The sequence below is a fragment of the Xyrauchen texanus genome, chromosome 41 (assembly GCF_025860055.1).
Source record: "Xyrauchen texanus isolate HMW12.3.18 chromosome 41, RBS_HiC_50CHRs, whole genome shotgun sequence".
NCBI classification, from domain to species: domain Eukaryota; kingdom Metazoa; phylum Chordata; class Actinopteri; order Cypriniformes; family Catostomidae; genus Xyrauchen; species Xyrauchen texanus.
Genome location: NC_068316.1, coordinates 15,389,040 through 15,404,641, shown reverse-complemented (window position 1 = coordinate 15,404,641; position 15,602 = coordinate 15,389,040). Strand labels below are relative to the sequence as shown.

Here is a 15,602-nt window from a genome sequence, read left to right as displayed (position 1 = left end):
CAAAAGTGACAACAAATGGTAAACAAAAAGGGCAACAGAGAAACAAGACAGGGTAATCGTTACAACTGTCTAGTACCTTTATCCCATGTCATATAAAGGCTATTAATCAAACAACATTAACAATGAAATGAGAAAACCACTCACTGCTTTTGGCTTACTTTGGTAAACTTGAGTAACTTAAGAAGTATTAATCTATTAGAATAAAACAGTGACATTTAAAAAAATATATATATATATATTTTAATATTGTTAATTTTTTAATAATACTGACCCCTGATGTAGAGAGTGTGAAATTAGAGATGATAAAATAATTTATAATTATGATCAACATTTGCAGAGCAATATTTCGGCAGAATATTCCACAAGTCACAAACTTCAGAAAATTGTGCATCACTGTAAAGGGATCAATGGAAAGGAGGAGGCGAGAACCGGCTTGACAATATAAATAATAGTTTAATAGGTAAACTTAAAACAAGGACACAAACACACACACATGACACACACATGTCCGTAAACTATCTCTCTCTCCCGCATGATCCTCTGCAGTCGAACTTTATCCCTCTCGGATGCTTAATTAGCCTAATACGGGACCGGGTGTGTAGGATCACGACCCGGCCCCACCACAATCATATATTAGAATGAGAACACAACTATTTCTTGGCAAAAAGATACAAGAACTAAATCAGTGTTTAACATTGTATCGCAAAAGGAGCACAATGTGTCCCCCCATGCGCAACTTAAAGAAATAATTTACACAAAATTTAAAATTCTCTCATCATCTACTCAACCTCATGCCATCCCAGATGTATATGACTTTCTTTCTTCTGCAGAACACAAATTAAGATTTTTAGGAGAATATTTCAGCTCTGTAGGTCTATTCAATGTAAGTGAAGGGGTGACAAAATTGTGACGCTCCAAAAAGCACATAAAAGTAGCATACAAGTAATGCATACAACTTCATTGGTTTAATCCATGACTTCAGAATTGATATGACAGGTGTGGGTGATAAACAGATCAATATTTAAGAATGCGAATAACCAAAAACACAAGAAGAAAGTGAAAGTTGAAGTGGAGATTGACTGAGCAGGGAGGAGAATTTCTAGCAGAAATGGACTTAAATATTGATCTGTTTCTCACCCAACCTATCATATCACTTCAGAAGACATGGATTTAATCACTGGAGTCACATGAATTAGACTACAGGTGCTCTGTCTTACCACGGTTGATGTGAGGAAAACTCTACGTAGAGTCAACCCACGGATGACTGCTGGACCAGACAACAATCCTGGCAGAGTTCTCAGAGGATGTGCAGACCAGCTGGCAGATGTTCTTACCGACATCTTCAACATCTCTCTGAGCAGTGCCGTCGTTCCAGTGTGCTTCAAGGCCACCACCATCGTCCCCATGCCAAAGAAGTCTTCAGTGTCCTGCCTCAACAACTACGTCCCGTCGCACTCACACTCATCATCATGAAGTGCTTCGAGAGGCTCGTCATGAGGCACATTAAGACCCAGCTGCCCCCTCACTAGACCCAATGCAGTTCGCGTATCGTTCAAACCATTCAACAGACGACGCCATCGCCACCACCCTCCATCTGGCCCTCACCTACCTAGATACCAACCCATGCCTACTCAATACTCACTACTCATGAGTACTTTTAAATGAGCTACTCTTTTACTCTTACTTGAGTAGTTTTTCGGACAGCTACTTGTACTCTACTCACAGTAAAGTTTTGTGAAGTAACAGTACTTCTACTTGAGTCTGATTTTTCATTACTCTTTCCACCCCTGGTTATTGGGCATCTGAGGCTGAAGCTCTTGTCTACAAAACTATCAAATAAAACTGTAATATTTTAAGAATGTCATATATTTATTGGAGGGCTTCCTAATTCAACAACTAATGTAGAGTCCCTATTAGTGAGAACTTAATCAAGAGGAAACCGCTCCATACACTATTTGCTATTAACACGGATTACTTGACAGACCATGTTGTCTGATATCTGTAAGAAAACAATACCTGCATTCTTCTGTTCCTTCTTATTCCTATCTATTTTTTTAGAAAAATCTGAGGCTGGATTGGAGTTCCATCTTTTTCCAGCAACCATTTTTGGTTAAAGGAACTCAACAGGTTTGTTCTACTTTGTTAGATTTTTTTAAACAGTATATATTTTGACCTTGTGTTGTGCTTTCACTGTAACATTGCTTGTTCTTTGTTCTTCTTATCCTTATTTGACAGTTACTTACTTTCCATTGTCCAGATCACTGTAATGGAGTAATTCTAAAGTCATGATTTTCTTTGTGCCAGTTTCTACTGCATAGAGCAACTTGTGATGTAACAAATATCTTCAGTGAATAGGAAAACCAGTGGAAAGAAAATGTCTTTTCAAAAAGGAACATCTTGGAAATTGCTTTTGATTCCTCAATTTTGTTACATTCAGTTTTATCTTCAAGGTTAAGTCATCATTCTCGCCCACACTGAGCCATTTTTCATTGCTAAATCACAGACAATTGAATCAAGTCCGCCCCACTAGTTTCATTAATGATTTTTTTCCTATTATTTTTAGATTATCTACCAAATACCTACATTTCAGATTTTAAGCACTCCCACGCCTTCACAGATGAAATACTTTTTCTGATCTTCTGTCTCTTGCAGCATGTGGAATAAATAGTCAAATTAATAATAATAATAGCTGTAGCATAATCTTTACATTTAAATCTAGAAATGTCAGGATTTTCAAACATTTTAAACAAAGTAAATTTATAACATAAAATAAAGAAAATACATTTAGAATTCTGCACTATTTCAAGGTCACTAATCAAATTAACCATGGCATTAACCATGTTATACCAACTCTAGGTTACGGATGTAACCTCCATTCCCTGATGGAGGGAACGAGATGTTGTGTCAAAGAAGTGACACTAGGGGTCTCTCTTGAGCGTCGAATATACCTCTGATCTATGAAAAATGGCCAATGAGAAGTTGGCGGACAGAATTTGCATGTCCCGCCCCCGGACATACGGGTATAAAGGCGGGGAAATGCATCTGTTTCATTCAGGATTTTTCGGAGGAGCCGGAAATGGTCCGGCCACAATAGTGGCTCGGCTCAGCGACGTGGCTGGGAGGACACAACGTCTCGTTCCCTTCATCAAGGAACAGAGGTTACATATGTAACCTAGACGTTCCACGTCTGTCGCTCACATTGACGTTGTGTCGAAGAAGCGCAATAGGGGTCCAATTTAAATCATGCCATGCGCTGAGCCATGTACATGTACTGCTGACACAGGACCCCCTCCTGTACTTGACGTGCCAAAACGACCAGCTGTATCAGACTGCACGTACCCTTCCCCAATGCCCCATTAAGTCGTCGGAACCCTTATAGTTACCCTAGACAGGGAATGCTTGTCAACCTGGGAACGGGCCGAGCCTAGTCAGGCCACTTTTCTCTCTATATTTCTTGCATAGAGCAAAAAAGGCTGGGGCCCTTACACGCATCATGGGAAGGGGGTCTTACCCAGTTTCCTATTCTTTCAGGGGGAAAAGACCCTGCGGAGACCACACCCGCCCAGAGACGGGTAGGTAAAAGTGGCGAAATACACCACATGGGCTTTTAAGTCACATGTGGGAAGTGGCGTGGTGGTAGATCCTGCCTCTTCGGAGGGAGGAGTTGCTACAGACAAGGCGACCAGGGGGGCAGCGGGAACTGCCCAAGGGAGACACGGGTCCACTCATAAGGAGACCGTACCGCGGAAAATACACACGGGAGGAAAGTCCATGTAGGAGCCCTAACCTGTAGAGCACCTATTCCAGTACAGGGTAGATTTGAGTACCCGCAGTGGATTGGGTTGGCGAATTCCTCCGCCGAATTGCTGACCCACAGGGCTAGGGAGGAGTCATCCAGGGAGCCGAGTGAGTGGGCTCTCCTGGGAGAGAAAGTGCACGTTATTACCTCAGCCGAGTGAAAGGGCGCTAGGTGCAAGTGATTCACCCAGTCAATATGTCAGCGTGTTACCGAGTTCTACCGGCTCGGACCTGAAATAACATGGGACGAGACTGACTCTACCCTGAGATTGTAGAATCTCGCAAAGGTATTAGTTGTTGCCTAACCCGCTGCTCTGCATATGTCTGCCAGGGAGATGCCTCTGGCCAGTGCCCACGAGGACGCAACACTCCTTGTCGAGTGTGCTTGGACCCACAAGGGGGGTTGGCACGACCTGGGTGCGATAGGCCAATGAAATGGAGTCCACAACCCAATGGGAGAGCCTCTGTTTGGAGACAGCATTCTCTTTCCGCTGTCCGCTGAAGCAGACAATGAGCCGCTCAAAGCGCATAATGCTCCGCGTGCGGTCCAAGTAGATACGCAAAGCACGTACCGGACACAGCAACGAAGGGGCTTGCAGGTTCACTACCTGATTGCTGAAGGGCGTGGTAGGAACCTTGGGCACGTAGCCCGGTCGCGATCTTAGGATCACATGTGTGTCTGCCGGACAGAATTCAAGGCAGGTGTCGCTGATAGAGAACGGCTGCAGGTATCCGACTCTCTTGATGGAGGCGAGTGCGATCAGCAGCAAATAGCTATTTTATTGAGAATGTGGGTACTGCAGCCCCGCTTTCTGAGGGGTGCGGCAAATGAAATAAACTCAAACAAGGATTCTCCTCCCGGCCCTCCACCAGGGGACGGAGTGGACTCTTACAAGCTCCGGAGCGAACGTTTTGGTCTCTGGGTCGATCGTTTCAGGAGTGCCTGGGAGCCTTCTGGGTCTTCGATGGGGTCTGTGAGACGGGCGGCGTACGCTTCCTGCGGGGTGCTCGACGCGGGGGCCGAGAGCTGGGCCCAGGTTGAGGCGGAGCAGCACGTTTCTTGTCCGTCTCGCGTCGTGGGTAGTAGAGCGGATGAGCGAGGGGCTTTGTGACGAGCAGAGAGGGGTGCTCTCCATGCAGTAGTCAGCTCATCATGCACCTCCGGGAAAAAAGGGACCGGGGGTTGGCTGTGAGCGGACCCCAGGAACCAATCATCCAGCCGCGACGGCTGTGGGGAGGATGGAGGGTTCCAGTCCAGCCCTACGCTGGCCAGGCAAGCATCTCGGACATCTGGGTGTCAGTCTCAGCCTGGGCGTGCTGGCCCGAAAGCGGCAGCCCAGACGAGTCATCCGCGTCAGATGCCGGACCGCTCTCCGATGCAGCGGCGAGCTCATCCAGCTTGGGGGGCTCTAGAGGATAGGCAGGCTGGCGCTGTTGCCTCGAGTCCGGACGGAAGGGGGGGCGGGAGGTTCGCGGGTACGTACCCGGCGAAACCGAGCCTGCTGCCACCCCCAGATCACCTCCATCGCCAGCCGCGTCATCCTCAATCCCGTGGGAAGGAGCGACACGGGGGGAGGCTGGAGTGGCGTTCCTTCGGTTGAAGGAAAGCCGTGACCGCAACGTTGCCATGGTCATATTCTCGCAGTGAGAACATGAACCATCCACAAACACTGCCTCAGTGTGATTGCAGCCCAGATACACAAGACAGCACCTGTGGCCGTCGAACGTCGAAGTGAGCGACAGATGGGGACGGTCAGATTTCCATGCTTTCATTGAAACACACAAGATCTTTGGAACATTCTTAAGTTATGCTGGGATAACATGGATCGAGTGCATGCTATGGTTTAACAAAAAGGAACATACCAAATACATTCTCAAATTTGTCAATTTAAAAAAAAAACATTTACTCAAATTGTTATGATGATAATTATTTATAAAATGTATTACAAAAATTGTATTAAGTGAGAAAAGAGTGCAAAATAGCAGTAATTTGAGCAGTGTTCTCAGACTTTTGGACCCCACTGTCCATACTTTGATCAGTTATTTATGTTACTGGAATAGTGGTTGCCCTACCAGTGTCTAAAAGAGCAATTTACAGTTTGGAGAACCATGTATCATCTACACTGGAATAATCCTGATAATTCTCACACACCATAACACAAAAAAGAAGCCAACTTCATAACCATTGACTAAGACCAATGATATTGAAAGTGTACAATGAAAACAACAGAAGCACGTATGTACCCTCACACCAGTGAATGGAACACAGATCAGTTTGTGTCCATCATAAGTGGTCATAGTTGCACAATTATATTATAAAGACGCGTCCTTAAAAGGACGTTCAACGCCGCTGTGTTTTGCTCTTTTAGTGAAATTTACTCTTTTAATAAAAATCACTCAAGAGAGCTTTTTTAATCTGCAATGTCGATGCGCCCAGGGGCAGGAATGCAGAGCCGTGCAAACAGGAGAAAGCCGCTGTTGTGCGCCGTAGAATCCAACAGCATGCAGCAGAGGAATGTCAGGAACTCGGTGTGTAGTATGCAGCAACTGCAGACACGACCATTGGCTCCGAAGAAATTTTCTGAATGAACTCCCGTGTTTGCGCCGCTTAAATACCCGTATGCCCGGGGGCGGGACATGCAAATACCGGCTGCCAACTCTCATTGGCCTTTTTTCATAGATCAGAGGTGGATATGAAAAGAGAGCTCAAGAGAGACCCCTAGTGTCGCTTCTCTGACACAACGTGGAGAGAGCGACAGAAGGGGAACTATTGATTTATCACAACCTCTTTTCTTCAGTGAACAAGAGGAAGATTTGCATTGAAGACATGTTTTGCATCAAGGATGTTTTGTGTTGCTACAAAAGCTCATTATCAGGATGCATTATCTCTCCTGCTGTGAAACTCTTAACTTCTTTACTAAAGCTTATTTTCTTGACAAAGAAAAGTAAATGAAATTGATAATATTATTAATTTGTTATACAAATAAAATAAATGGTTTTAATATGAGCTCCTTTAGGTTAAGAGGGAACAACTTTGTTGTATATCTTTTGATGTATAATGACTTCGAAAAGTGCCTCCCAGCTGATTTTATGCCAAATGTGACATTTTGTGTGCTTTAAGAAGGGCCTAATTGAAAAACCCATATTATGGACCCCTAATCTGTCCCCCTCAATATCTATGGTGGTTCTAACACATGCATATTTATAGTTCAGAATATTTACCTCGTAATTATAATTTTTTTCTTTTCCTTGTCTTTAGAGCATCCCCTCAAATCATTAGAATTCAGAATAAGCGTCCTGCACTAACACATTCATTGCTCGCATGAAGCTCAAAGTCTGAGTGTCAAGATTATATCAGTTTGAAAACAAGTCCTGTAAGAAGGTTGTTACCTGAGATTAAAGTAAATTAGCAAAGAAGGGTGGCAGCCAACACTACAGTATCAAGACATCTCATTAAGTTGAATTCTTAATGTCAAAGACATCACGTCATTTGGAAAACAGCTGTTAAGAACTTGAAGCTACAGTTTGGTGATGCCAGAAATCTATAAGAGATAGAACAAATACCAAGGCACAAAGCTTTATCTAACACTAGAATGCTCAAAAGGTCAAAAATATATCGAAATGCAGACCAGTCAAATCCTCATACTTCATACTGTAGCTATACAGTATTCCAATATACAATTACATGCTGTTAATGTGTCAAACACATTTAGAACTGCACTTACTGACACACAACTTCAAAACAACAACCTGCTGCTCTATATCAAGTGTGCTGTTTTGCTCCATTGTGAAATATTCTAAGGCCCCTCTAACATGCAAACCAGCATGAACTCTAATTTTTGCTCAAATAAATAGCGGCTGGCAAGTCGTATAAACGATGCTTTTAGCTGATATTTGGTACATTTAATTCCAGAGTCAAAGGCAAAATGTCTTTTCATTCAGCTTGTGACATCTAGTGACAGTGAGAGTGGCAGGCCATATCAGTGATTCAAGAGGGTTAAGTGTGGATATAGTGCAGTTAAGAGGCTTTTGTTAACACTCAGAATAATATTTAAACTGGATACAAAAGCTCCTGATAAAAACTTGCCATCTGCATCACACCTAAATCAGAAGTGTGCTAAATTCCACTGAAGACAGACGGAAGGAAGGAAGGACGGACGGACGGATGGATGGACGGATGAAAAGGGTAGATGGGTAGATGGATAGACAGACGGATGGATGGATGGACGGGCAGACAGACAGACAGATCCTGATAAACCTGTACACCTACTTATTCATGTGATTATCTGATCAGCCAATCATGTGGCAGCAGTGCAATGCATAAAATCATGCAGATACGGGTCAGGAGCTTCACTTAATGTTCCATCAACCATCAGAATGAGGGGAAAATGTGATCTCAATGATTTCAACCATGGCGTGATTGTTGGTCTCCTGGGATTTTCACACACAACAGTCTGGTTTAATAGAGTTTACTCAGAATCGTGCCAAAAACGCGTGAGCTGGTGTTCTGTGGACGAAATACAAATATTTTTACAGTTTTTATCACAGCAAAAACCTAAGTGAGAACCCATTTTATAACATAATGAATAACCTAGTATTCCCTGCAATTAATAAATTAATAATGTGCTAGTGAATGATTACAAAAATCAGAGGTGAAACCCAGGTGCATGGTGAGAATCAAACAGCAACAGATGTACATATAATTTTCAGTTCACTTCAATTGATTTTCGATCTGAAAATTATTCAGTGTCCTCGCTATCTAAGCAGGTATTGGAAAGGTACACCAGCACCTATACTTGCTTCAAAATAAACACTATTAATTCATTATTATGTTATAAACACCACATAAGAGTTGCTAAAGTCCATATTATAATGTTTCTGTAAAGTAAATTACACATTCGCCTTCACTCTTGCCATGCGAGCGCGCCATTACTCATTTGGTCTCTTCAATTTCCTTGTAAGATTTATAGTTATAAAATATCCGAGGTACATAACGTCATATTCCTCCATCAATTCTATAATTTCACAGTAAAATAATTTAAAATCAATTAAAATGTGCATAAATGTGCAGTTATTTGACAACGGTGCCTCTCACTGACTGAACTTAAACACAATATCTAGTAATGTCGATTTTTTTTTAATGCCATAAAACAAGAATAAATACTTACAGCAGAAACCATGGAGCTCAGTGTTGAAACGAATAGAACCAATTTTGAGGCATCCATCGCACGTTGCTGTTTTCTTTTTCTTCCGTAAATGTTCGTTACCGCGAAAACAACTATCAGTAAAAGTTTCTCCTGCGGTTTTCTTGAAAGTAAACTCAGTCAACGTTAGCTGTCTCATCGGACATGGTGTTAGCAGATGAGTAAAACAGTCATTTAAAATGAGAGTACATCATAAAAGCCGCGAGTGAACAGTCCTAAGGATGATGCGGCTCTATACTCGCTGAAGCTGCTGACAGATCAGCGACCAATGAGCGAGTGAGTCACAGTTCAAAACCACATCAAGAGAGGAGCCGCACAGCTACACACTATTTGCGACAAATCGACAGCATTCAAGATTGCATCGCTCTTTTTCGTCATCCACACACGACTGTCTTTGTTGCATTAGCAGCAATAAATGAATGTATCTCAAGGTCTATGCTGTTTGTGAGTGCCAGGCTGTAGGAAAAAAAAACTCCAGAGTGCAGTTCTCTGGTCTCAAGGTTGCTTTGGACAAAAAGACCACCTCTGTGTGAAATCCAAAGGATATCACCAAAGGTACTACCTGGACTCACGCTGTTTATTATGGTCAAAGAATTCTGAGAGCTACTACTTCTTAATTTTAGACTTCGTTTGATGTACTGGGAGGTTGTTCTTTGACTTCAGAATTCAAACACTATGTCTCAAATATTTGTCTGCAAATGTTAATCAGTAAATATTTGAATTGAAGATTATGCAAATCAGGCTCACTCATGCTTTCTTTGTCATTTAGCAGATGCATCTTATCCAGAGTGATTTGTAACTATAAATAGTTTAATAATTGCCTGAGCAAACCAGGGTTAAGTGCTATGCTTGAGGCAAGGGCACAGTGTTGATTTGGTAGGACTGTCAGATGAGGAATATTCCAAGACAGACAAATTTAATTAAACACAGTTATACTCAGTTATTGTGAAGGCGAGTTTAATATGTAAGGGCTAATATTAATATGTTGTTATATTCTATTACATACAGTGATTCATCACAACACTTATGTATTTTGCCACAATGCTTTTTAATCACAGATTGCTGGAATGCAATTAGTTTGAGAGAGCTTTTCAACAGGCACCGTAACTAATTAACTGATATTAACGTCTGCTTTGTCCAGCCCATGTGTCTAATTACTCTGTTTCATCTCTATAGGCGATTTCTCTGCAATATTACAATATGTTCATGGACAAATGCATCTATACATTGAACACACTTGGAGCTGCTGACTCTTGGGGGAAAAAAATGGTTTGTTTCTTTTCAGCTGCTTTTACGAATGCTTCCATAAACCTGTCTATCTACATTTATATATGTTGAAAGCACTGACCTTTCCGGTGCATAGCTGTACCATTGCTCTAACAAACATACTGTAGGTAGGTACACACTCAAATCTTTAAGGAATCTGTCTGGCAATGGTCAAGATCTCCTTAATTAAATTAAGCTGCGTTTAAAATGCGTTTAAATGCAAGTCAGTGAGGTTGGATGCTGCATGGCTTATGATAAATACTAACATTTCTGTGTATCAGAGCTCGTTCTAATCATTTTCAATTTAAAATAACTAAACTTAACTTAAACTTACATTTTAGTGGGAAAATGCTAGTAATATCCAAACAGACACCTCAGTGGGTCAGTTGCCCCACTTCCGATTGTTCTATGATTGATTTGCTCGCTCCCATGCAAATGTTGTGAAACAGCCATTCTGAGCATGCAGAACTCAAAACGTTTTTATTGAAGACTATTATGAATGTGTAACATTTCATCAAACATTACCTGTGAATCTATTCCTTGAAATCAATGTCAATGTCAATGTCTCATTTAGTAAAAGAATTACTGTTAACATGTCTGAGATGATGTTACAATTTGTCCATGTGTACTCGTTCATCACCAAAACTCCTTTAACCATGTGTGGCCTGGCGTACACATGCGTGGATGCTGTATTTTTGCTTCGCTATACACAGTGGAATATTTAAATTAATTTAAACCAACGAATCTCAGGTCAGAAGACTCTGAGCTGTCAGTAAAGAGTTAAACTTTCAATGCATGAAGTCATGTGACCAAACAACATGGTGCTGATCACCATGTACATTAGCAGATTGTTTCCTTAGAAATTCTATACAGTGTATACTTCTATACTATAATTCTTTACTGTGCATTATAACATTGTGAATGTTATATGATTTCTGGACCATACTGATAGTGCTATCAGTCGATTCAAATATTTATTTGTAATTAATTGCATGATATTTCATAGTTACTCACGATTAATCACAATTTTATAAGTGCTGAAAATTGACTCTATATACTTCTTTGCTGTTAATGTGCATGTAATTCCTTGGAAAGAAAAGAAAACAATAACAATAATGTTTATTAACATTTTCCAAACAAAGCATTCCACAGTAAATAGAAATGCAATAAATTAGCTCCAAATCAAGTAACACTAAATGTTTCAGAAAAGTCTAAGAAAGAGGTTGTCTAATTGAAAGAACTAGTCCACATAGGTTGCGTATTAATTGCAAATAAAGCTCTATAAAAAAAATCATCATCCACAATATTAATCAATTGGCATGGCAGAAATAGTAGGAGTACTATGCTAGTACTCTTTGCCATTTGAACATGGCCAACATCTTGTTCTTCTTTTAGTGCTGGCACTGTCCACATAATGATACTTCATCCCATTTGTTAAACATGATAGCTTCATGACAGACTTTGATTCAATTACACAGCAATTTTGAATCAAAGTTTAAAAAAAAATATTTAACAGATGTGATTGACCAGACCACACACCATCTTGATTATTGCAATGTACAACAGTGTCACACAGCATGCTTGGTTTTTTGACATTGCTTGGAGTTAGAACTATGTGGCCTATTCCCTGGATCAGAGACCAAAAGCTTTTACATTTTGCATTTACATTTAGAAACAGTCCAATAGACAATACATGGACACGTCACAGAGTAAAGTCTTACCTGAGTTTATGTGCATGACATATTCACTCTAGGGTTCTAAGATGTTAAGGTCAATGATTATGAATTTGAAAAGCAAAGGAGAATCTTAATTGCATATGTCAATATGACCATTCGGTCACATTCAACGTTTGGGTAGGGGAGGGCATGAGTATTTTCATGCAGATTTTTAGATCTTTGGGTACCATTGTACTTATTCATTGAACGTATTTAACCATCTTGGGAGAGATCACAACGCTTCAAATAGAGAACCATTTTTAGAACATAATTTCCCATTTCTATTGAAAATCCTTGAAGTTGGCTTTTCAGAACATGCAAATTATTTTGGTCCTGAAGGTGGATTCTTGGTTGTTTCCTTTTTCCTTTTTTCTGTGCCCTTCAGGAGAAGATCTACTGAATTAGTTAATTATGATGCTCACATTTGCACATTGAGCATGACTAACTTGTTCCATGCAAAAGATTGGTCAGTCAGCCTTTTATTTCAGTACAGCAGTTTCCTAGAGCTCAGACCTAAAGGGATAGTTCAACCAAAAATGAAAATTATCTGATCATTTGCTCACTTTGATGGCATAACAGATGAGTATGACTTTCTTTATTCTACTGAACACAAACAAATATTTTTAGAAGAATATTTCATCTCTGTAGATCCTCTAGATGCAAGTGAATGGTGACCAGACATTTCAAGCTCCCAAAATCATATTAAGGCAGCATAAAAGTAATCCATATGTCTCCAGTGGATTAATATGTCTTCTGAATTGATTGACAGATCAATATTTCAATCCTTTTTTTATTATAAATATCTACTTTCACATTCAGAATGCAAAATGGAGATTTATAGGAAACAAAGGACTTAAATATTTATCTGTTTCTCAAATACACCCATCATATCAGTTCGAAAGACATAGATTTAATATAAGAGTTTACTGTAAGAATAAGAGTCTTATGGATTACTTTTATGCTGCCTTTATGTGATTTTTGGAGCTTGAAATATCTGGTCACCATTCACTTACATTGTATGGACCCACAGATCTGAAACATTCTTTTAAAAATCTTAGTTTGTGTTTTGCAGAAGAAAGAAAGTCATTCATATCTGGGATGGCATGAGGGTGAGTAAACGATGAGATAATTGTTATATTTGGTTGAACTATCCCTTTAATGGTCCAGTTAAAAAGATTAATCACTCATTATTGTGTTCAGAGATCAAAAGTTCGAAAACAAGAAGGAAAGACTTCACATTCTTATAGCTATACCTTTTTATGAGTATGTCCAAAAGTGGGAACAGAATAATTTTTGCATGGTTTCTTATTCCAAAAACTAGTCAATGAAAACGATCAGGATAAAGTTTCTTAGTGCTTGAGTAATTTTGAGGTGTCAGATTTTTTTCCCAATGCATCTTTTATTCACTAGAAATTAAATGTTTGCCTGGAGAGTGAGTCGTCAGAAGAATAACACAGGAAGTTATTCAGTGATACATTTGTTCAGTATTATTAACGTCATAAGTGAGTATCTTTCAAGGCTTAATCAGAAAGCAGCAGGCTTGTTTTGCGAGCTCTCGCATATGTTTTTATTGGTGCATACATGTGTGAAAGAAAGTGTGATAGTGTTTAATTAACAAAGTTTGTTGTGTGCTGGCAGAATGTCATTACTCATTGCTATGTTTAAAATTGCTCACCAAGATTTATAAATGGCATGTAATTTGCTGCTGGTTGCAGCAAGCTGCTTGGCTTTAACAATCACTTAATTGTTTAAGATTGTTATGTCTGCCCTGTGATAATGGTGGTAGTGATTAGTAATAACGGACATAAACTTTTTCGCTAGTGGTGTAAACAATTAGGGGACTATTTAGAGAAAAGCAGGGAAATATTCCTCCCACACTGGCTTTTTAAACAAATGCAAGTAATTTATTTCATTAGACAGAAGCATAGTGGATTCTTTCTTTTCAAGAACTTTACAGTAATGTTCTCATATCACAGTCCTTTCACAGTACATTATTATGTCCAAAAAATCAAGAGTAAACATTTATAAAAAATTATTCATAGGGAGTCCAAACAATCGAGAGCTTAACAAGCTCTCAACCTTTGTGTTTATTATGTCATGTATTTTATTACACCTAATCCTAAAATCAACTGTAACATCTATAAAAAAAGAACAAAAATTAATCAATTACTGTACTATTTTATACAATAGTACATTCTGGTCCTCAAATCTGATTAGCCAAGGTGCATCACAAGAGTGCTGATATTCACTATGAAACCAGACTATGACTAAATTCAGAACTGCATGCTACCATACTACTCTATATTTGCTCTTTACAGAAATAGTACAAGTACATAGTTACGCAGACGGACTGCATATTTCACATTCCCCTACAAATAATAAGAGAAACAGGGTGGTAGTGAGTTGGTACTGAAGTGAAGTTTATGCATCGGATGTTTATGTGACGGATTATTGCATCGATCTCCAAGCACTGCTTATCAAGAACAACCAACAACAACAACCAATTGCGTGAGGGATTCACATCAAACTCAAACCCTCACCACTCAGGAACAACCAACAACAACAAACAATTGTGTGAGGGATTCACATCAAACTCAAACCCTCACCACTCAGAAACAACCAACAACAACAAACAATTGTGTGAGGGATTCACATCGATCTCAAACCCTCACCGCTCAGGAACAACCAACAACAACAAACATGTTGCATCCGCTCATGATATTTCTTCCTGCATTGCATGTCACATGTTTACAATAGCCTCTTCCGTCAGCAGTGAGGGATTCACATGTGATAAATTAAGTAATTAGTCAGACTGACGGAGTAGGTTAATGAGTTAGAGACACGCATTCGAACGCTAGTGAAAGTCTGAGAAAGAGGCAGTACACTTTGGTTCTGGCTGTAGAGCCCCCGCAGCAGGGCATTTGGATGACGTCTCAGCGGCATACTCGCTCAGCAAAGCGACACCACTTTCCCGTTCCTGTTAGGGGTTCCAATCGATTCTCCCTAGCAAGTGATGCACCCACTGAGAATCATGTCGAAAGAACCCTTCTTATTGGTGATTCTATTGTAAGGAACATGGAAATAGAGATTCCAGCCACTATTGTTAAATGCATTTCATGTGCCAGAGCATCTGACATCAAAGAAAATTTACAAGGGCTGTTTAAAATTGTTATTCATGTTGGCACTAATGATGTCCAGCTTCGCCAGTCGGAGATCACTAAAGTTTATGTTAAAGAGGTGTGTGAATTTGCAAACAAATTGTCAGATACTGTAATATGCTCTGGTCCCCTCCCTGCTCGGCGTGGTGACGAGGTTTATAGAGTGGTGTCTGGAGAATAGAATAGGATTTATAGACATTTTGAAGAGTTTTTGCGGTAGACCTGACCTGCTAAAGAGAGACGGACTCCATCCCTCCAGAGTGTGCCGCTATCCTCTCTAGTAATTTGGCTCATAGTCTTAATAATGATAGTATTTCACTAACTGGAGCCCTGGTCAGGAAGCAGAAAAACTGATTAATCTGAACGTCTGCTAGCTGCCCTGAGATGTCACACAGGTCACATAAACTACAACACATAGAGACTGAATCACCTAGAAATTTCATAGAGACTGTGTCTGTTCC

At 40.2% G+C, this 15,602-nt stretch overlaps 1 protein-coding gene across 1 annotated transcript in view; it reads right to left on the bottom strand.

The window, feature by feature from the left end:
• Positions 1–9,180, bottom strand: part of LOC127634413 (vasoactive intestinal polypeptide receptor) — a 106,699-nt gene extending 97,519 nt beyond the window's left edge. The window contains exon 1 of the mRNA XM_052113958.1: positions 8,967–9,180. Coding sequence (XP_051969918.1) covers positions 8,967–9,023 — 57 coding nt within the window. The 5' untranslated portion in view covers positions 9,024–9,180. The remainder of the gene's footprint in view (positions 1–8,966) is intronic.
• Between the last annotated feature and the right edge of the window lie 6,422 nt (positions 9,181–15,602).